Genomic DNA, 23,625 nt, shown 5'->3' on the forward strand with positions numbered 1-23,625 from the left:
GAAAGAGAAAGACAAACACCATATGATATCACTTATACACAGAGTCTAAAATACATCACAAATGAACCTATCTACAAAACAGAAACAGATCACGGACATGGAGGGCAGACTTGTGTTTTCTGGGGGGGAGGGGGGGAAAGAGGGGGACCGATGACGAGTTTGGGGTTGGTAAATGCAGGTTGTTACATTTGGAATGGATGGGTTATGAGCCCTGCTGTCTAGCACGGGGAACTGTTTCCAGTCTCTTGGGTAAGAACCTAATTGAAAATGGAAAAAATAAATTGGGCATGTATGGCTGGCTGGGTCATTTTGTTGTACAGCAGAAATTGAAGGAACCTTGTAAATCAACTATACTCTAATAAAAAATTTTTTTAAATACTGTAAAACTTCATTTTGGACTTTCCACCTTGTTAAGTATGAATACCTGTAATAGTTTTACATACTCAACTCTTAAAAGTCTGGAGATGAGATTGGTAGAAACTTAAATGATTCATGGGAATCCTTTAAAAATAAGAAGTCTAGATTTAGAAGATATTTGGTTCATAGAAAAACTCAGTGACTTTTTGATGAAGGAGTCAAAGAATCTAGTCATAAAGAATCTAATATACTAGAACCTTCTAATATACTTAGCATTATTCCTATTGCTGGAGGTGAGGGTGGTAAAATTTAGACAAAGACTCTATTTTCGTGGACTTAGATTCTAGACAATGAACATGAAAACAAGCAATAACTGGAGTTCCCTTCATGGCTCAGTGGTTAACGAACCCGACTAGGATCCATGAGGCTGCAGGTTCGATCCCTGGCCTCGCTCAGTGGGTTAAGGATCTGGCATTGCCATGAGCTGTGGTGTAGGCTGGCAGCTGTGGCTCCGATTCGACCCCCAGCCTGGGAACTTCAGTGTGCCATGGGTGCGGCCCTAAAAAGCAAAACAAAACAAAACAAAAAACAAGCAAATAAGATAATTTCAGATAGCTCTAAGTGTGAGGAGAAAAATCAAGCAGCACAGTGGGATAGAGAACAGCTCCAGGGCTGGGGAAGGGCCAGGAAAGGAAGGCCTCTCCAGAGAGGTGTATTGAAGAGGTGACTCTTAAATGATGAGAAGTAGCTCATGTAAGAGACCTGTGGGGAACATTTTAGGCAGAGTCATTGGCAGAAACAAAGTTGGTATATTCCCAGTGTTACCATCCTGGGTCCTTGGACTCTAATCAGTAGAAATTGTTAAGGGGCCACAGGAGAAAATCAGGCAGGGCTTTGTTGAGATCTGGGCTACAGCACAAGGGAGCGAAAACAAGTAACAGAGCCCTTGCTTGCTCCCTGAGGTGGGAGTGGGGCAGTGAGCTGATTCCTTAAATGGGGTGAAGTTAGGGGCAGATCGATGGGTTGGGCAGGAGGCATAGTTTAGGTGGTCTACCCACCTCTTTGGTGGAACTGCATGCAGGGATCATGCACAAGACCCTGCTTTTGCTCCTGGCATCTTAGAAATAGCCCTCGGTTTGTGGCCTTTTTTGTCTTATTGTTCATAATTACCCCAACTGTGCGCAGGTAGTTGGTTTTAGTCCCTCAGAGTTTCTTTGTATTCTCTTGCTCACCTGGACATTTGTCGAGGTGCAAGCACTCTGGCAAAAGGTCCCAGGTCCCAGCTTATCTGGCCAAGAACAGGAAGACCAGCATTGTTGGAGCAGAGTGGGGTGCCAAATGGAATCTCAGATAAGGTCAGAGGAGGCAGGGTCCAGAATCCAGACTTTATATCACATAAGCTTTTGTAATTCATCAGAGGCTGGATTTATTATAAGTGCAATAGGAATACACTGATAATCCTAAACAAGGAAGTCGTGTTTACTTTTAAAGAATATATAGAAGATAAAATAAGAAAGGAAATGTATATACATGTATGACTGGGTCACTTTGCTGTACAGCAGAAATTGGGACATTGAAAATCAACTATAATCAGAAAAAAAAGAATATATGAATGAATGAATAAATGGATGAATGAATGAGGCTCTTCAGTGAGGTCAGCTGAGAAGAGTAGAAGTTAATAAAAACATACCTTGCTCCAAACCCTTAACTTATATGTTACCCACGAAAACTTCTCAGACACGGGCATATTTCTTAATATCAAGCCAGGAGTGCTTTACTAGAAGTATCCCCTGGTGCTAACTTACTTTCTGAGAGTTTTCACACAAATGCTTTATGTGTCTTTTTAGAAAAGATAACATGGAAATAACACATTTATAACATAACTTTGAAAGTATTAACTTTCGTAACGGCAGGAGAAGGAATAATTCATATTGCTGCAAATATTTTAGAAGCATGTGGAGAACATGTTGGCATTTATAAAATATAAAAGAGCAGCCCAGGCTGGGTAGATTCTGCATTCCTGTAGCTGTCGCTTCAGATAAAGGGGGGGAAAGGAAGAGCTGTCTGATTGGGATGTGACAAATTGTTAACAAATGGATACATCCGAAGAAGTGAAGAAGACATCAAAGGAGCATTTACTACCTCTGTGGAATTTACTGCCTCAAAGGATTAACTCTCATGATTTCTTTTCTTTATTCTTTGTAAAGATCATGGGAATCATTACAGAATTAAATTTTAGTGCCTGTTTTAAGCTTTGATGTTTTATGATGCACACAAACTTTTAAGCTTGCTTCAAACATTTGAAAATCATTCAGAGGGGGGAAGACATCCTGTGACATGGAAGTGGGTAAATCTCACTGATATTTCATCTTTTTCTATTGCTTTCAAAGTCTCAAAGGGGTTTAAATGACTCCTCTAATTGTAACCAGCCGGTAATTGACCAAGGCATTATTTGAACCCAGATCTCTGATTCTAAGGCTGGATAATTGATTGCTCTCCAACAGTTAGATCTTTGGAGCTATTTAAAAAGACAAGGGGAGTTCCCGTCGTGGCGCAGTGGTTAACGAATCCGACTAGGAACCATGAGGTTGCGGGTTCGGTCCCTGCCCTTGCTCAGTGGGTTAACAATCCGGCGTTGCCGTGAGCTGTGGTGTAGGTTGCAGACGTGGCTCAGATCCCGAGTTGCTGTGGCTCTGGCAAAGGCCGGTGGCTACAGCTCCGATTAGACCCTAGCCTGGGAACCTCCATATGCCGCGGGAGCGGCCCAAGAAATAGCAACAACAACAAGACAAAAAAAAAAAAAAGACACAAGGATGCACACATGTGAGCTGATTTGAGAAACTTCATTCTTGATATCAATATGTTAAACACTCTCTTACTGTCATTAAGTTCTTATCACTGGCTTAGTAGTTCTTTTTTGGAGGTATCAGGGATGTTTCTGGCTAGAGAAGGTCATAGCCAGTAAGATGAGTCTTGAGATAATTCTACAAGGTGTTCATGACTGAAATTAGATCTGCTTCCAGGATGTGTGACACATCAGCATGACAAGTTTTTTGTTTTTTTAATAATTTTTTTTATTTTCCCACTGTACAGCAAGGGGGTCAGGTTATCCTTACATGTATACATTACAATTACATTTTTCCCCCACCCTTTCTTCTGTTGCAACATGAGTATCTAGACAAAGTTCTCAATGCTATTCAGCAGGATCTCCTTGTAAATCTATTCTAAGTTGTGTCTGAGAAGCCCAAGCTCCCGATCCCTCCCACTCCCTCCCCCTCCCATCAGGCAGCCACAAGTCTCTTCTCCAAGTCCATGATTTTCTTTTCTAAGGAGATGTTCATTTGTGCTGGATATTAGATTCCAGTTATAAGTGATATCATATGGTATTTGTCTTTGTCTTTCTGGCTCATTTCACTCAGGATGAGATTCTCTAGTTCCATCCATGTTGCTGCAAATGGCATTATGTCATTCTTTTTATGGCTGAGTAGTATTCCATTGTGTATATAGACCACATCTTCCAAATCCAATCATCTGAGCATGACAAGTTTTAAATGTTTCTTTTTCAAATAAGTGACATAGCAATGCTTAGAAATTCTGGGAAATGGAGAAAGAAGAGGGAGTTAGAAAATGGACAGATGTCCCCTTTGAGTTAAAGCTGGTCTTCATGAATTTTCCAAATTTCTCAAAAGAGTTTATCATGGAGTCATAGACAATTCAGATACTCTAAGACATGCCTGTAGTTCTAATTCAGGAAGAAAAATTACCCTTCTTCCTATTTTCATGAAATCTGTAGATTTAATGTCCCCTACTCTGAGACCAGAGAGCTGACAAAATTTCAGATACAAATCCCAACAGAGGCAAATTTCTGCAAGGATCTTAGCATAGCATACAAGAGACCTAATAATCCCAATGCTGGTGATAAGCATGAGTGCACTTAAGGTAGAAAGTTAAGTTAAAAAATAATTGCTTGTCTGCTGATACTATGCTGTAGATGAGGGCGGGAAGGCAGAGAAAACTCCGTGTTTGATCCTGGTTGTGCCATATATGCAGCTTAATTCTGACAAAGTATTTAATGTCTCCAGGAGCATATCTGCATGGATAAAATCAAAGTCTTGCATCACTCCCTAATCATGTCAGTTGTTATTCCCCCCTACCTTCTGTAACCTTCTTCTGAAATTTAACAGGACACACAAGGAGTAATGCCTTTTCTCTCAGTGATCATCTGAGTTGATTGAGCTCTTTGGTTTAAGAGCTTGGGGAAAGTCTTTGAACATTTTTTCTTACTCCTTTTTAGGATTATCTGGGCGCTTGCATTGTCCTCACTGCATCTATTGCATCCATCAGTGGGTCTTCCAATTCTGGATTGGTGGGCTTGGGTCTTCTGTACGCACTTACAGTAAGTATGGATGAAAATCTCTCTCCTTTGGTGCAGCATCAGAGGTACTTGCTGTAGTTATTATCAACACTTATTTATTCATGGATGTTAGGGCAGAAGTTAGAAATTCATAACAAGATGACAGCCTGCAAATAAGAGGGTATTTTAGGACTTCCTGCCATGACACGGTGGGTTAAGAATCTGACTGCATCGTCTCCTGAGATGCGAAGGCACAGGTTTGATCCCTGGCCTTGTGTGGGTTAAAGGATCAGGCATTTCTGCACTTGCAGCCTAGGTTGCAGCTGCAGCTTGGATTCAGTCCCCGACCTGGGATCTTCCATATGCTGTGGATGCGGCCATTAAAAAAAAAAAAATAGATTTGGGCCCAAATGCAGCATTTTAGAACAGCATGGATCCATTTCTGATATTGTGAGCCAATTTTTAGAAATACCTCAAATCCTCTGGTCAGAGGTCTCCCAAGGCTGTTTGGGATTCTTGTCCTGAGTTGCTCACAAGCCAGTGAGGGACACTAACTTAAATGTGAATATAAATGAGGTAAGTGGAGACAAAGGTACATACAACTATCCCTTGTGAAGAGGAATCAGGACAGTTGACAGAACAGTGACATTTGAGGATCCTTGAGGAGGAGCAGATACCTTCTTTGCCAACTGTATATCGTGACGTCCTCTCTGGCCTCTGATAGCCTGCAGCACTTAGGAATTGTACCTGCATGAGCTGCCCCCGTCATCCTATCCCCTAGTATCCAGTGTTTACAAAAACTGTTACTTCATTTTATGTGTGTTCATTTTTTTTTTTTTTTGTCACCTGACACAGATAACCAATTATTTGAATTGGGTGGTGAGGAACTTGGCCGACCTGGAGGTCCAGATGGGGGCAGTGAAGAAAGTGAACAGTTTCTTGACTATGGAGTCTGAGAACTATGAAGGCACCATGGGTACTGTGCTGAATATTATTTTTCTTCACTTAAATAGTTATTTTTTAAAAATATTAGTTGTGTGTCAGGCATATTGTCATTTTTTGCTTTTGTTTTCCACTTCCATATCTGGAGAATCCCCTTTCATCTTGACTTTGTTTGCTGAGCATGAAAAGATGTGGTTATTTAGGCCTGAAAAGTCTTGAGTATAACCAGAGTCCAAATTGATATTATTTAGTAATATTGAAAGAGAATGATAAAAATATTTGAATGTTGTTATATTAATTACCAACCTAACCTATGACCTGTTGTATTCTCTTTCTCAAGACTGTATTAACTTAGATGCCAAGATACTTGGATCTTAAAATTCTGAGATTCTTAGCTTTGCCAGAATAAAACTGGCAGGAGGTTCAATACAGAAAACAGAATAGGTTTCCTTAGATGTAAATTTTCTGCTTAAAATGCTTTCTTTTGCCTGAATCCTTCAATAGCTCGCTAGGTCTTTGAGGACAAAATCCAGGTAACTCGGCTCAGTCTGCTAGACCCTTCCTTTGACACCCCTTTCCCACCTACCTAGTCTCATCTCAAAACATCCACCTATACACTTCTTACTCTGGTCATGCCAACATGCTATGCTTTCTTTTCTTTTTTTTTTTTTTTTGTCTTTTCTAGGGCCGCTCCCATGGCATATGGAGGTTCCCAGGTTAGGGGTCGAATCGGAGCTATAGACGCCGGCCTTTGCCAGAGCCACAGCAACTCGGGATCCGAGCCACGTCCACGACCTACACCACAGCTCACGGCAACGCCTGGATCCTTAACCCACTGAGCAAGGCCAGGGATCGAACCCTCAACCTCATGGTTCCTAGTTGGATTCGTTAACCACTGAGCCACGATGGGAACTCCAAAGCTATGCTTTCTTTTGTGTTTGTTTTTCTCTCCATTTATATATTTGAAACAAACTTCCTTATCACTCCTCCTTCAATTCATCTCAGGTACCATCTGCTCTTGAAACGCTCCTGGAACTCTTAGGTTACTGCCATCTCTCCTCTCAGAGCATCTCGGGTTGGCCTCCATCACATGACTTTCCACGCAGTCCTGGAGGGGCCAGCTTGCTTCTATGCATCCCCCAGGACCCAGTGAGCACCTTGAGGCATGTCTTCCATCTCCATACTCCCAACGACCTGCACAACACCTCTCACATGTTAAGCACTTGAATGTTTGACAGTCAACTGACTAAACACATGAATCTACTCACAAGTGAACCATCATAAACAGAATTGAATGATGCACACCTGGGAAACAAAATGCCAGTGAAGGCTCGAAAAAACACAACACACGCACACAAACTATTTTAAAAGTTCTTAATCAAGAAGCTTTTGCTCCGAATGTAATTTTAATTTGAAAAACCCAAGGAGTCCTTGTGGCTTAGTGGGTTAAGGATCTGGCATTATCATTGTAGCAGCTTGGGTCGCTGCTGTGGCACGGGTTAGATTCCTGGACTGGGAATTTCCACTTCCCAGAGATACAGCCAAAAAAAATTTTTTTAAGCCCCAGAATTTGGTTCCATATTACTTTGTTTAGAAAAGAGTTACATGTGTGTGTATATAAATGTATATAAGTTTGCATGTGTTTCTACCTCTCTTTCTCTCTGTCTCCCTCTCTTCCCCTACTCCATCGCCACCCTCCAGATCCTTCTCAAGTTCCAGAACATTGGCCTCAGGAAGGAGAGATCAAAATTCATGATCTGTGTGTCAGATATGAAAATAATCTGAAGCCTGTTCTTAAACACGTCAAGGCTTACATCAAACCTGGGCAAAAGGTATGGAATTCACTGCCATTTATTTTATTTTGTACAGAACCTCTGATGGACCCGCTCCATTACCACCTGAGCTCTTCAGCCATCCCTGCCAAGTGTAGGCTTACTGGGCTTCTGTAATATTCCCTACACATCAAATTATCTGCATAAAAGAGAAAAAAAGAGAAAGATTGGATAAAATACATGTTCTCTAAGTTATGTTGCAACTCATTCACTCCCCCATGAAGATCAGGAAAATAAACAATAAGCATGTTTTTTAAAATGTCTGGCTTTTGGCTCATGGCCATTCCAGATATTGTCTTGAGAACCTTTGCATTTGTACTAGCTCTAGTTCCCACATGATTTATATTCGTTATTGTAAAAAGAGCAGGGGTGCAGAAAAACGGACTCGTTTTACTTTTTGCTATAACATCACCACTTCTAGGATACAATAGAATATTTGTTTACTAGGTCAACCGTATACTAAATGCAAAAATGAAGCCACAGAGGTAAAACAGACACAACTGTATAGAAAGAAAAAGAGATAAATTCATTTGAGTAATAAAAAAAAGAAAAAAAAAGAGAGTGGAATTACTGAAGATTTGATGAAGATCCCATGTTTTTATCTTAATAATGATCATTCATAGGGGAATTATTATAAAGGAAAAGAATGATGATCTTAATCTAACTATTTAAATAGAGTTTTAAGAGTTCCCGTTGTGGCTCAGTGGTAACAAAACCAACCAATTTCCATGAGAAGGCAGGTTCAATCCCTGGCCTTGCTCACTGGGTTAACAATCTGGCATTGCCATGAGCTGTCTTGTCCATGGCTGTGGCTTAAACCAGCAGCTACAGCCAGCAGCTACAGCTCTGATTTGACCCCTAGTCTGGAAACCTCTGTACGCTGCAGGTACTGCCCCAGAAATCAAAAAATAAATAAATAGTAAATAAATAGAGGTGCAGTTTTGTCATGGTGTCTTATCTGAGTTAAAGATCCTTTTGCCCATTTTCTGTCTTTTTTCCGAGTCCTCTTCTCTGTGAGTGACAGCTGCTTTTTCAGGTGGGCATATGTGGTCGCACTGGAAGTGGGAAGTCATCGTTATCGCTCGCTTTCTTCAGAATGGTTGATATATTTGATGGTAAGTTACTAACTAAACTTTTTCATTAGCCATGTGGTGCTTTTCCTTAAAATAAAATTTAAAAAAGCAACATCAATTTACCTCCTCCTACAGAAATCAAAAGCAAATATTTATAAGGACATTGTGTCCTACAACCCATGGTTTGAGGCAAGTATCCCAGATAAACAGTCTAGGAGGAAAGAAAAGACAGAGAAGTGGGAAAATAAAGTGTTAGCCCTAAACTCACCTCTAGAGATTATTGTTAAAGAATTCTATTATATTGATAAAATGAAAACAAGCCATTTTGAATCTCAGCGGATGGAGGTGGCATTTCAAGAGGAAGGGAAAGAGACTGTCTCACTTCCTGAAAATTAAAAATATATCTCTTGGGAGTTCCCACTGTGGCACAATGGGATTGGTGGCATCTCTGGAGTGCTGGGACGCAGGTTTGATGCCTGGTCTGGCACAATGGGTTAAGGACCTGGCATTGGAGTTCCCATCATGGCGCAGTGGTTAACGAATCCTACTAGGAACCATGAGGTTGCGGGTTCCATCCCTGGCCTTGCTCAGTGGGTTAAGGATCCGGCATTGCCGTGAGCTGTGGTGTAGGTTGCAGACGCAGCTCTGATCCCAAGTTGCTGTGGCTGTGGCGTAGGCCAGCGGCTATGGCTCCAATTTGACCCTTAGCCTGGGAACTTCCATATGCCACGGGAGCGGTCCAAGAAATGACAAAAAGACAAACAAAAAAAAAAAAAGGGGGATCTGGCATTGCCCCAACTTCAGCTTAGGTTGCAACTGCAGCTTGGATCTGGTCCTTGGCCTGGGAATCCTGTATGTTGCAGGGCTGCCAAAAAAGAAAAAGATATATATCTCTTGGAGTTCCTGTAGTGACTCAGTGGATTAAGAAACAAATGCTTTCTCTGTGAGGATTTGGGTTTGATCCCTGGCCTTGTTCAATGGGATAAGGATCTAGCATTGCTGTAGCTGTGGTGTAGGCCTGCAGCTGTAGCTCCAATTCAACCCCTAGTCACCAAAATTTGATACATATGTCATAGAATTTACTTTCTTCCTTGTACTGTACTGTTCAGTCAATAAAGGAGCGAATAAGACAGACTCAAACTTCCATATGAGGCAGATACAGCTGTAAAAAAAAAAATATATATATATATATATATATATATATATATATACACATATATATATTTACATCAAAGGAAAAAATGCAAGGAGATAAGTAATCTGCATTTTAATCTTGGTGCATGACTCATAACCATCATCTGCTTAATAATGTAATTTAATGATTTTGAACGTTTTGTTAGGAGGCAGCCTTTGCTATAAAGTGCCAAGCACATGGTGACAATATACAAAAATACTTATTCATCCATAAAATTATTAATAGCATAATAATTAATAATAATATCATGAAAGTAATTTAATCTCAGCTTTAGAAAAAAATATGTCACATTATTTAATCTACCCAGTAAGGTTATAAGTAGGCCAGCCATCTTGAATGAAATAGGTTCCATCAGCTCAAGAAGTACTTACTGTTATAATCTGTAATGATTATGATAGTGATGATAGTACTTCACAATTTTGTTGTAACTGACAGTTTAGAGTATTTCGCTTTCACAAAAGCTCTGTGAAATAAAGAGGTCAGTTTATGAATAATGACATTGAACTGTGGTCACTGCAGGCTCTTTGGGGTTTGGATAGGCATCTAGATAGGCATCTGCCTCTAGGTGAGCATCTGGTTCTTTCTGTGGCTGGTAATAATCCACAACTACTTTAAGGATTTTTGTGGGATTTGCATTATATATAAGTCAATTACATGATCCAAAGATAGTTGCTTGAAACTTTTCATTTAAAAACTGTGCTTATGATGGAACATATTAGATTAACCATTTCCTCCTGGATCCAGAAACATCATTTCAGGCTCTATGAGGACTATCAGTGACTGATTCTCTCTCTCTCTCTTTTTTTTTTTTTTTGTCTTTTTAGGGCCACACCAGTCGCATATGGAGGTTCCCAGGCTAGGGGTCAAATCGAAGCTGCAGCTGCCAGCCTGTACCACAGCCACAGCAACATGGGATCTGAGCTGTGTCTGTGACCTACACCACAGCTCATGGCAACGCTGAATCCTTAACCCACTGAGTGAGGCCAGGGATCGAACCCTCATCCTCATAGATGCTAGTCAGGTTCGTTAGCCGCTGAGCCACAACAGGAACTCCTGACTGATACTCTTTTTACTAGCATTAGGCACTTGAGATTTTAACAAATAATGTAGCATTCTTGGAAGAAAGTGTAAGCTAATCACTTTACCAGTTCTTGAATACAAATCCAGCTAGAAAAGGAACTCCACTTGCCATTCTCCTTCTGGCATGCTCATCTCAAAGGGCAAAATTGTCTTTGCCCAAAACAATATGATAAAATAAATGGATCAAGGTAAGGAAGGGACAGCAAGATTGCACAAACCTATGTAGAGTGTGGAGAAAGTCACCAAAATTTGATACATATGTCATAGAATTTACTTTCTTCCTTGTAATGTACTGTACTGTTCAGTCAATAAAGGAGCGAATAAGACAGACTCAAATTCCCATCTTCAGTGTCCTTATCCTCTAGATGGGGATGGGAGACAATAAAAAGGGACAATAAACATATATAGAATGTCCTATGAAGGAAAATAAAACAGGGAACAGGATAAAGGGATATTGGAACAAAGAGGACCACTGAGGGAGAAAAAAATGCTTTTGGTTTGTATGGGCCACATAAGTTGAATAAAAAGTGGGACTCCCTTTAGGAGAAGATACATGAGAAAGAGAAACTATCACCAAAATATGTATTTTTCTTAGGGATGCATGAAAATGTTTTTAACACTTTAAATGGAAAACTTCATCTTCTGAATTTCAACCCTGGACTCGGAAAGTACTTCCAACTTGTAAACAAATATCATATTTGTGACTCTACTGTATGCCACCATTTTTGTTCTTCTACAGGAAAGATTGTCATTGATGGAATAGACATTTCAAAACTGCCCCTGCACACACTACGTTCTAGGCTTTCAATCATTCTACAGGATCCAGTACTGTTCAGCGGTTCTATTCGGTAAGTAATGTGTTCAACAGAAACTCTTGTGCCTCAGGATTTACCCTTTGGGTCACTGGAAGGTTTTACTCAGAATCGATTTTCGAGTAGGTGTGAGAGGACCTAAGGTTAAATATTCTGTCCTACACTTTGCACTGGGGCACATGCAGTAGCTAAATTAACCTATAGAAGCTCATCCTTTGGGCCTCCAGGAGCTCATCTCTCCTGTTTGATTCCACAAATGTCAACTTTATCCTCTGTACTTGGGGGCAGTGATTCTTGGCAGGCATTTCTGAGGTGTCCACCCTACAGATACCCTGCCTGTCTCTTGTGTGCTTGGTTTGGCCTCGATAGATAATGAGTTTAGTTAATACCTTGATTCCCTCCCACCACTCACAACTTCTCTTTCAGCCAAAATTGCTTTGAAGACACTGCCACAGTCTTTTTCCCTCCAAAAGAATGGGGGTATCTACTCTCTGTGAGGTGCTTTAAATACACTGTCTTATGAAATCCTCAGAGTACTGCTCTAGTATATATATTAGTGTCCCCATTTTACGGATGAGGATTCTGAACCTCAGAGAAGCTATAGCTTTGCCAAGTTCACAGGCTTAGTAAGTGGTAGAACTGCCATTCAGATAAAGTTTACCCAATTCCAGAGTCCACCATGGTATTGCCCACCAGGTCACGTCTCTCATTCCTTTCACCCTTGGTTTTCTCTTTCTCCCCTGCCCATCCAATTGATTGCAAAGCATTTTCCACCTTTTATTAAATATTCCTTGTGTTGAAGAGCAAATGTATGTAGGTTTGCTGAATATTCAACTGTAAAATTACTTTAGTTAAAAGTTCTGGATGTACCAAATTGTTTAGCAATATCGTAGTAAATCTATATCCCTGAGTGTGTTTATTATGAATACTGCTGTTGTGGTTAGTGCAGTATAGCTCATCTGAAATAGCACTAAATGTTCCCATATGTATTTATGTACTTAACATCAGTTCTGTAAGAATAATGTACTAGACACCTTTCAAGTTACATTAAATATAATATGAAAGTAGACAAATCCAATTTAATGAATTTTATCATATCTGATAATGCATTTAAATGTACTAATTATATCATCAAAACCATTGCTAATACTATTAAGGTCATTTATTCATCCATCAAGCATGAATTGAGTACCTGCTCTATTCTAAGCACTGTTGCAGATACAGCAGCAACCAAAGCAAATAGGATTTACATTTTTAAGGAAAGAACAGCAATAAGAAAACATACACAAAAATTCACTTTTTTAAATTTATTGACTAATTAAACTGATTTTTTTTCCTCCTGCAGGTTTAATTTAGATCCAGAGTGCAAATGCACAGATGACAGACTCTGGGAAGCTCTAGAAATTGCTCAGTTAAAGAATATGGTCAAATCTCTACCAGGAGGTCTAGGTATATTTTCTAAATGCTCCATTTATTTTTTACACATGCAATGAAATATACACATCTCTGTCTACATTTCATACTAGAATCACATAATTCTAGTGGTCAGTCTTCTTCAATTTAAAATAATCTCCTGAAAGTCATTATGACCCTTCAAAACCTGGTGCTCTTGCATGGAGTGCAAGAGGATGGACCTTATAACATTCTGTTCTATGAGAACACTCCAAACCACCCTAGGTAATCTCTTTAACTCTTTGGTCTTTCTGCTCTTGATGTAGAGATTTCTTTCTCCCTTCCCTTTCCTTCCCTTCCCTTCCCTTCCCTTCCCTTCCCTTCCCTTCCCTTCCCTTTCTTTCCTTTCCTTCCTTTCTTTCACTTTAGGACCACACCCATGGCATGTAGAAATTCCCAGGCTAGGGGTCGATTCTGAGCTGCAGCTGCTGGCTTACACCACAACCACAGAAATGCAGGACCCAAGCTGCATCTTCGACCTACTCCACAGCTCACAGCAACGCTGGATCCTTAACCCACGAGCAAGGCCAAGGATCAAACGCTCATCCTCACGGATGGTTTCAATGAGAACTCCCAGATCACTTTAATTAGAATGTTCCCTTGTGGTCATTCTGCTCATATGATTTACACAATCACTTGCCCTCAGTAAATGGATAAGAAGACTGAAAAGGCTATTAGGGCCAAAGAGCACTTGGTGCCGTTTAGAAGTCAGCATTTCTCCACGTTGGCAGCCATCTTCTTTGTGCCAGAAAGGTATATTCCTTTTACTTATGCCACATAATTTTCTATTGCTCAGCTGCAGCTTCAGTTTTGGTTCTTGTGTAAGAGATGAAACATGTACTCAAACCATCACTGATATAATTTTGGTCCTAGAGGCAGTATAATATTCTGGCAAATAACATAACAAAAGAACAATATGCATTAACAAAAGAATAAGTGATTAATGAAACAACAGAGAGCTCATGATACAGTTCTTAATTCATAAAAATAAACTCCTGTAGTTTTGGATTTCTGTTTCCTTAAATTATGAACTCACTTAAGAAAACATGAGGAAGATAATAGCTGTTTGATATTCTCATTTTAATACATAATAAGTAGTTGCCAAATTGATTGTGTTTTTTGGCATCTATTTTTTAAATCAACCTACAAAATAAAATCAGGTTTATTCATTCATTTATTTGGGAAAGGGGACCTACTCAAAAACAATACCTCTTATGATTATAATTAAGTCCCAAGGAAAAGCTATCCCACAAACAAAAATTGAGACAGTCTGTCTTTAAAGATAGTTTCATTGACCTTGCCAGTGTCAGACTGTGGGAATATTTCCAGAAATCTGGATGGAATTTCCCATAATAATTTTTGACATCTCCTCTGGAAAGCCCAGTGAGTGTGTGTGATTGAAAAGTCTACATGAGATAATGCTTATAAACCTTTCTCCCTAGGTATTTAGAGCCTCTCCCCTCCCCCCCATGAATAGTTGGAAAGCCAGGCAATTACATGCTTATGGTTCTCATCATTAACAGGAGACTTGCAGGTGCCTATTTGGAATCATATGCATAGTATTTGCGGGTTATGGTACAGTGTAAGCAACAGGGGGGTTGTATTTACACTGTGTCATTGAATGTTGTTTATGCTCATTGTCTTAATAAAGATTACATTAATGATAGAGATATTTTGGTTCAGGCCAACTCTGGTGAAGTGCATTCCTCATCCCTTGCTTCTTTCTTATTTATTGTATACATTAAAACTTGGAGAATAGGGGAGTTCCTATTGTGGCTCAGCAGGTTACAAACCCAGCTAATATCCATGAGGATGCAGGTTTGATATCTGTCCTCAACCAGTGGTTTAAGGATCTGGTGTTGCTGTGAGCTGTGATGTAGGTCGCAGGTGTGGCTTGGATCTGGCATTGCTGTGGCTGTGGTATAGGCCAGCAGCTGCAGCTCCAATTCAGCCCCTAGCCTGGGAACTTCCATATGTCTCAGGTGCGCCCCTAAAGAGCAAAAATCAAAAAAAAATTAAAAATTGAAGAATAAATTCATAGCCTCAAAACATGAAAAAAATTATAAGAATTTGATTGAGTGAGACAATAATCCATCAAAATTTCCCTCAGAGCTCTTTTACTTAAAAAGTGTTAGAATTCTAATAAAATAAATTATTTTGGAAACAGAGCTTAAGCGAAACTCCCAGTAGTAGTTTGTAAAATGTGGACGTAAACAAAACAAAAGAGGAAACTCTAATGAGGATATAACACATTTATCCATGCAGCAGTGTTTCATTCAGCTACTGTCAGATGCCAAGTGATAAGTTCTGGGGATTTACTGATAAATAAACACAACCCTACCCTCTTGGAGCTTATAGTAGTCCAGTGGGATGATATAATGGAAAGAGAACAGGTATTGGAGTTGAGAATATTGTTTCCTGTCACGCTCTGCCACCAATTAGCAGTGTCATCTTGGACAAGCCACTTCATCTCTCTGGACCTTGGATAATTATATTGGATTATCTTAGACAATCATATTAAATGATTAAATAATCCCCAGTGTCCTCCAGACTTTTAAAATGTTTGACACTATTTTATATCCTACTCAAAGGAGGCAATTCACCATCTGCTGTCAAAAATAAGAGATCCCAGGAGTTCCCATCGTGGCTCAGTGGTTAACGAATCCGACTAGGAACCATGAGGTTGCAGGTTCGATCCCTGGCCTTGCTCAGTGGGTTAAGGGTCCGGCATTGCCATGAGCTGTGGTGTAGGTTGCAGACGCAGCTCGATCCCACGTTGCTGTGGCTCTGGCATAGGCCGGTGTCTACAACTCCGATTAGACCCCTAGCCTGTGAGCCTCCATATGCTGTGGGAGTGGTCCTAGAAAAGGCAAAAAGACAAAAATATATATATAAATATATATGTATATAGGAGAGCCAAAAATCACCTTCATTTTCCCAAGTCAAGTTCATCTTTGCTTTCCCAGTGAGAAATCCTTGCACCGGGACCAAGTGGTCTCCAGCATGCTCTCATAAGACTTAATGTGGGTTTTACTACTTTGCCCCAGGAAAGTGCTAGTATGATTTCTTTAGTGAAGTCCTTGCTTCCTTCTCTGATTTAGATGCAGTCGTCACTGAAGGTGGGGAGAATTTTAGCGTTGGACAGAGACAACTCTTCTGCCTGGCCAGGGCCTTTGTCCGCAAGAGCAGTATTCTCATCATGGACGAAGCGACAGCTTCCATCGACATGGCCACAGTGAGTGAATTATCTTGGCTTCTTTAAATTGACGAGTTGAAGAAATGCACGGGAAAATTACAATTTATTTTTCCCTATTGGTTCTGAATCTCCAGTACTCTTATTTTGAGTGTCTTTTCATTCACTGCCTTGATCAACTGATGATACAGCACATTGAGAATTTCAATAAAGACTTGACTCGTTTTAAAGGAATTCCTATTGTCAATAAACATAAAATAGGAGTTCCCACTGTGGCTAAGCAATAATGAACCCAATAGTAACCATGAGGATGTGGGTTGGTCCCTGGCCTCACTCAGTGGGTTAAGGATCTGCAGTTGCTGTGGCTGTGGTATAGACTGGCAGCTGTAGCTCTGATTCGACCCCTAGCCTGGGAACTTCTATATGCCACAAGTGTGGCCCTAAGAAAAACAATAAATAAATAAATAAATACATTTTTAAAACATAAAATAAATTTGCCATCACTTTTTGATTAATGCTCAAAACAGTAAAATTCCAGGGCTCAGTTGATGAGAGTACTGTACTGTATTCAAGTATTCAAGTGTTGTGCCATGGAAATTCTAAAATAAAGTATGCAAAAATTAAATAAAATAAAGTATGCAGATCTCCGCTTAGAATCTATTGATCATCAAAACCAATCATTTTCCAATGCAATTTGAAGAGGGATTCATTTAAAATTAATAATGGCTAGAATTTATAGTGGCCTTCTTAATGTATTCATAGTAACAAGGCAGAATCTTTGCCTTTTGAAAGAAATCATAAAAGTGTCAAACATGTCCAAGAAGATCTATCTGGAAGGCTGTAATTGAGTGAGGAAAATGTCACATTAATCAGAAAATGGTATGAGCTAGCGATTAATGTTCTTATCGAAGTTAACTTGAGATTAAAAGTTTGGCATCAGAAAGAACAAAAATTAAAATTTTATTTCTTGTACACTTTAAGTAAAACTATCCTAAAAGTTGAAACATTTTCAAGATTATTAAGAACCAGTTATATATGGAAATGGTAATTGGACACGATTTCTTTGTATTAAGCAAGAGTAATCAGTTAAAGTACCTATACAAAATTATATATTCTTCTCAGAGTTAACATATTTAAAGCAATAAAAGAGTTTTTTAATGAAGCCACCTCACTAAGTAAACATAACTACATCAAAATTAGTATTAATTGCTAAGTTCTTAATAATATTGCAGGTTGTTATAAGGATAACACTGCCTAGAGATCAGAGAGAGGGAAAGAGGAAGAATAAGAATGAATTAATAGGGAGTTCCTGTTGTGGCTCATTGTTTTCTAACCCAGCTAGTATCCATGAGGATGTGGGTTTGATCCCTGGACTCCCTCAGTGGGTTAAGGATCCAGCATTGCCATGAGCTGCGGTGTAGGTCACAGACATGGCTCGGATCTGGCATTGCTGTGGCTGTAGCGTAGGCCATCGGCTGCAGCTCCAATTCAACCCCTAGCCTGGGAACCTCCATAAGCTGCAGTAAAACAAAAACAAACAAAAAAAGAATTAGTAGCAGTAAGCCGCGTGATTGGAAGAAATAACTTCTTAATATTAAGACTTCAGTAATCAGGCTTTTTTCCTAGGAGAGAAATAGAATCTTTACCCAGAACATCTTTTAAAATAAAATGATAACAACAGTTTGTGCTAGAAATAAAAGTAGTTCCTGCCTGGAATGTCCTTTTATGGGTCAAAATCTAAATTGTTGGCATGTATTTTATTTTGCCCTTTTCTGACCCAAAACTTAACACTATTTTAGGCTTTGATTAGTTGTGAATACATTCTTTTGGTGGCATAACTTAAGTGAGCATTTCTCCTCCCACTTGGTTTCACTTTCCTCTTTCAGTTTCCTGGCAATAAATCTGTCAGTCATTCTCAGATGATCACTGAGTTTTCTTTGTATTTTGAAGACGTACAGAAGACTTAGGAGTGAGAGTTCTCAGAAGAGACTGGGCATGTTAAAGCATTGTCCTTGGAGACAAAATACTATGACAGGAGAAAGTAGTCCAGAGAAAATTCAGACTCTATTTATTTCTTTTTTGGCAGGAAAACATTTTGCAGAAAGTGGTAATGACAGCTTTTGCAGACCGCACCGTTGTTACAATAGCTGTAAGTATGGGAGACAGGGTTGACCTACCCCTCTTTGGTTTTTGTTCCAAGATGCAATATTCTTTGTTTTTGAGCAATCGAAGTGTACTTACGTCAAATCATATATTCCTGTTAATATTTCTGTATCTGTGCAAGAAAGAACAGCTGTGCTTTGAAAGCTGCTACATTGGGTTTTTGGGGGTTTTTTGTTTTTTGTTTTTTTTTTCCCAAATTTCCTGCTCCACCTACCTTCCCTGGGTTACGATGAAAGATTATCCAAAATGTCAGGATTCCAGCAGGTCACAGCCTGTGCTTCTTCCCCAGATACAGATGGTACTTCATTTGGGCTGATTCTTTTTTCAATAATTTCATTGTCTGATGAGCGGTTTCAGAAGCAATATTCATAGGTTTGACTGCCTATTCTGCTACTATTTACACTTCATTTCTCTGTTTCTGTTGACTTAAAAGTTTGCAAAAAGGAGACAATGAGATACCAACAGAGACATTTCCCTGATGGATTGATTGATTGATTTGGCAGTGCCTTCAGCATGCAGAAGTTCCCGGGCTATCATTCAAACCCGCACAATGGGGGGTGGGGGGGAACAATGCCAAATCCTGAACTACTAGCCTATCAGGGAACTCCAGTTTCTCTAATTTTAGCTAACACCAATCAAATTGAAGAACTGCTTAAATCATAATAATGCACATCATAGCTTACCTCAAAGACGCCATGGTTTTCTCTCTTCTTTGCAGATGGATGGATTCTAACTGACATTTAGGCTTAAAGTTTAGCAAAATTATTTTTTAAATAAGTTTCTTGGACGTTTTCCCTCTTGCTGATTCTCTTCTCTTCCTTTATTTTTTTTTTTCTCTCCAGCACCGTGTCTCTTCTATTTTGGACGCAGGCCTTGTTTTAGTCTTATCTGAGGGTATATTAGTGGAGTGTGATACTGTTCCAAACTTGCTCGCTCTCAAGAATGGCCTCTTTTCCACTTTGGTGATGACCAACAAGTAGACCATCCTGAGCTACTCTGCCAAGTACCCCATGCTCTGGTAGTTATCTTAGCAACCTCCCCTGAGTGAGGCAGAGATTAAAGGGGTGGGAGGTGGTGAGGAAACTAACAAGAGAGTATTACACATCAGCTCAACCAGGTTCCCGAGTTATGCTCAATACAAATGAGGCACATGCATATGTTTTCATTTGTATTCATGCACAAAAAAGAGGAGCCCCACATTTACCTCTCTCCCAAAGACCAATTTCTCTATTCTTTCAGGATGTTCTGTAAGTGTCCCTAAAGTATCACACACATTCCTTACCTGTCCTGAAGAATGCATTGTTTACTTTGATAATTCCTTAAGTTGAACTGTTGAGAAATGGGAGTTATGTGTGGAGTGCTTGCTTGTGCTTCCAGTTTTGTGAATGATGCATGGGGGAAAGAAGTGCAGCTTTTGCAAGGCGCCTGGAAACGAGTCCCCATCAGGGCCCTCCTTCTGTAAACCGGGCCTCCATTAAGAGAAACCCACCCACTTTGTCTCACTCTCCCCCAGGGAACTCTAATTTTTTCTGCCCAGGGGTCGGTCACCTGATTGACTCACTCACACTAAAGTGTGAATGATTTAATGAGTGAGAGACTTGGCTAACTTGAAAAATTGTTCTATGATATCTTCAAGAACTTTCTTACTGGTGAGGTAGTATTTGGGGAGAGAAAGATCTTCCTGCTCTTCCTGAAAAGCCTGTTAAAGGCAACGGGGAAAGCAGGCCCTTGCCCACTCAAAAGACTAGTTTTCTCTATTCTGCATGAAGCACCATTGGGTGGTCCCACTTAGTTGACACCTGGAAGATTGCTTGAACATAGATTGTATTTTTTTTTTCACCAAAAAACTTTGTTCTCTTACCTGATTTATATTCTCCTACATTCCCTGAATACTTTTCTATATACTTGTATATCTTTTCCTCTCTAGTTGTGAGTCCCAACCTTGACAGCAAGTATCTTGGTACACGTCAAGACCATTAGTGTACCAAGTAGTTTTGTTGTTAGGATACCTAGAGCTCTCTCCCCTAGATACACAGAAAGCTGTAGGGAGAACAAATTACTGTGTGACCAACTTCTCTTACCAGGCTCAGAGGAGGAAAAACTCCACAGACTTACAGCAGACCCCTACAGCAGCCTCGGCTCTATTAAGTGTGGCTAGTTTTCCTTGCCTGATAAAAGTTATTCTGTTACTTTTGTGAATGGCTATGGAAAATTGTGGCATAACTTAAAAATATAACTTTCTCTGGCTTCTGAAAAGAAGCCCTCAAGCCTCCAAATAGTGCATGGCATCTCTTTATGAAAGAGATCTATTCTTCATTCTTGATTTATCCAGAGCATTTTGAAAATGTCATCAACACTGACAATTGACACCACCCTTTGTCATGCAAAAAAATAATTTGGAGTAATGGAATAAACCCCAAAATTTTCAATTTAAAAGCAAATAAATGTTATCAATGCCATGCTTATAATATTCTATTTATGGATTTAGAAGCCAAGGATTTTCTTCTCATATCTATGATATGGTTATCGAACAACTAAGTTCTTGAAGTGAAATACAAATCAGATATTAAACAACTCTTTTTTTTTTTTTCTAAATGAATGGGGTTGCAAGTGGCTCTGGTCTTTTCTCAAAGATAAACAAACATTATTCTTCAAAGTGTGATGATTCCTAAAATATATACTTCTAATTACCAATATTTAGTGAATGATATAGACTTGTCTATGGGTTTTGAAAATAGTGGTGCATGTTCTAAACTGGTATCTTTATCACAGTCTATATATGTGCTGCTTTTCCTCTCTAGTTGTGAGTCCCAACCTTGACAGCAAGTATGTTTTTATGAAAGCATGAACATTGAGGCTACCCCATCTGCATGGCCCAGGGCAAATGATAAGCCTTTGTTTCTGGGATGGCTTTCAGGTGGACTTTAGCTAAACAGATGGTATTTCTAGGTCTGGCACTTCCATCAGCATGCAGATGTTTTTGACTTGCTCTGTCCAGATCCAATATGGTGGCCCCTGGTCCCCTGTGGCTATTGAGTGCCTGAGATGTGGCTAGTCCTAAATGAGAGGTGTTGTATGAAATACATACCAGATTTCAAAGACTTAGTCCTAATAGAAAAAAGGAAAAGATCTCATTAACAATTTTTATAGCAGTTGTATGTTAAAATAACATTTGGGGCATATTGCGTTAAAATACATTATTAAAAATGAATTCCACCTGTTTATTTGTGCTTGTAAAAGGTGTAAAATTTAAAATTTCATGTGCCTCACATTTACGGCTTACATTATATTTCTATCGGACAGCATTTATCTTAGCAAGAGGAGTAAAAAGGCCCACTGCAAAGATTTGTCCCCTGTAAATTCTAAAAATAAAAAATTATAGTCATTGAATTTGTTGTTTGCTCATCTGTATCAAGACTAGTTTCTGATTTTTTTTTTTTAACATGGATTATCTCATTTGACCCTCACCACTGTCTCCAAGGCAGGTGCTCTCACCACCATCATTTACCTGCTGTGAAAGTTGAGGCATACAAAAGTTAAGTGTGTTGCTCAAGATTGCACAACTAACAGGTGGTGAAACCAAAACATGAGTCCCCTCTAGTGTCAGAGCCTGCATTCTTAACTATGATGCTAATAAGGACAGGGGAACCATCCTCCAAAGTAAGCCTGGTTTTGATGCTGATTCTGCTGCTTATTATCTGTACGATCTATTCTGCTTTATTTCTGTGCGCCTCAGTGTGGTCTCCCCTGTAAAGTGGAGAGAGATAATACCCACCTCTGAGGAAGGTTCTGATGATTAACAAGTATGTATGTGGAGTACTTAACATATAATGTATGGTCAGTAGGTGGTAGCTTTAATTGTGATTAATTAGCAATACCAAAGCTTTTCTCCAAAGGGCACCATGTGGGAAGAGAGAGTGAATGAGTGGCAGTGATCTGTGAAGATTAAGAGACAGCATGCCTAAAGTCCATTCCTTCTAACACACATGCCAGAATGGACTTCCCCATATGGTCTTCTCAGAATTGAACTACCTTCTAGGGTCCTTCAAGTGGTGTGTTAGTCCAGGAAATTCGTTGTCTCTACACAAGAGATAATTTTCGTCTAGACTAAACTATAACCCAACTGGTTCACAAATGGCTCCTCTTATCATTTAATTATTTGACAGGCATGTGTTTGCATGTGTTAGCCTACTTATACTTACATGAAAATGATGAAACTACTATTTTAGCTACACTCCATTTCATACAGACTGTATAAGACCCAGCCACACTGGCCTGTGTTTTAAAGTTTATAAATAAATCCTATTTTAAATAAGAAAAAGAGGGGCTGAACTTCTTGTATTTCCTGTCTCCCTAAGATAAAGAACAGTACTTGTATAATCAGTGAAATATGCATTTTCCACTGCTTTGGCTTATGCCCTGAAATTTGTAACTCATACGTATATTCTTTTCACTCACAGCATCGGGTCCACACCATTCTGACCGCCGACTTAGTTATTGTGATGAAGCGAGGAAATATTTTAGAATATGACACTCCAGAAAGTCTTTTGGCCCGGGAAGATGGAGTATTTGCTTCTTTTGTTCGTGCAGACATGTGAAAGAATGCCTTAAAACCCTAAGTGTATTTAAAATAATGCAGTCATAACTTGCTTAATGGATCATCAGCTAGATCTTTGCAAAGTGGTATCTTAAACTTTTGCACATTTTTTTTGTAATGCTTACTTGTTATATTGTTGATCTTCGTAATTAGTAACAATGTCCCTTTACCAGTATTATTTTTACTCTGTTGACATTTCTTCTTCCTGTTTTTTGTTTTGCTTTGCTTCCCAAGCTATTTCTGCTTAATGTGTTCATTATTGATGTTTTTCTAATGATTAAGCCACATTACCTTTAAGAATATCAGGTAGTAATAAAATGTGTAAGCTATTTGAAGTGGTAAATCAAGTGCTATTTTTCTTTTTTTTTCTTTTCTTTTTTTTTTTTTTTTTTTTTTTGCTTTTTAGCGCTGCACCCCGCAGCATATGGGAGTTCCCAGGACTAGGGGTCTAATCAGACCTGTAGCTAATGGCCTACACCACAGCCACAGCTACACCAGATCCAAGCCACATCTGAGACCTACATCACAGCTCATGGCAAGGCGGAATCCTTAACCCCCTGAGCAAGGCCAGAGAT

At 39.4% G+C, this 23,625-nt stretch overlaps 1 protein-coding gene across 10 annotated transcripts in view; it reads left to right on the top strand.

Moving 5' to 3' along the window:
• Positions 1–23,393, top strand: part of ABCC9 (ATP binding cassette subfamily C member 9) — a 137,889-nt gene extending 114,496 nt beyond the window's left edge. For 8 of the 10 annotated variants that reach the window (XM_047787421.1, XM_047787426.1, XM_047787427.1 and 5 more), the window contains 9 exons: positions 4,652–4,753; positions 5,567–5,687; positions 7,355–7,485; positions 8,522–8,600; positions 11,573–11,681; positions 12,991–13,094; positions 16,199–16,332; positions 18,377–18,439; positions 22,914–23,393. In XM_047787421.1, coding sequence (XP_047643377.1) covers positions 4,652–4,753; positions 5,567–5,687; positions 7,355–7,485; positions 8,522–8,600; positions 11,573–11,681; positions 12,991–13,094; positions 16,199–16,332; positions 18,377–18,439; positions 22,914–23,051 — 981 coding nt within the window. In that variant the 3' untranslated portion in view covers positions 23,052–23,393. Of the gene's footprint in view, positions 1–4,651; positions 4,754–5,566; positions 5,688–7,354; positions 7,486–8,521; positions 8,601–11,572; positions 11,682–12,990; positions 13,095–16,198; positions 16,333–18,376; positions 18,440–19,295; positions 19,472–22,913 lie in introns of all 10 variants that reach the window. The other 2 variants (XM_047787419.1, XM_047787428.1) reach the window with 1 other exon arrangement.
• Positions 23,394–23,625: the final 232 nt, after the last annotated feature.

This window comes from Phacochoerus africanus, chromosome 7, assembly GCF_016906955.1.
Source record: "Phacochoerus africanus isolate WHEZ1 chromosome 7, ROS_Pafr_v1, whole genome shotgun sequence".
Classification (NCBI taxonomy): domain Eukaryota; kingdom Metazoa; phylum Chordata; class Mammalia; order Artiodactyla; family Suidae; genus Phacochoerus; species Phacochoerus africanus.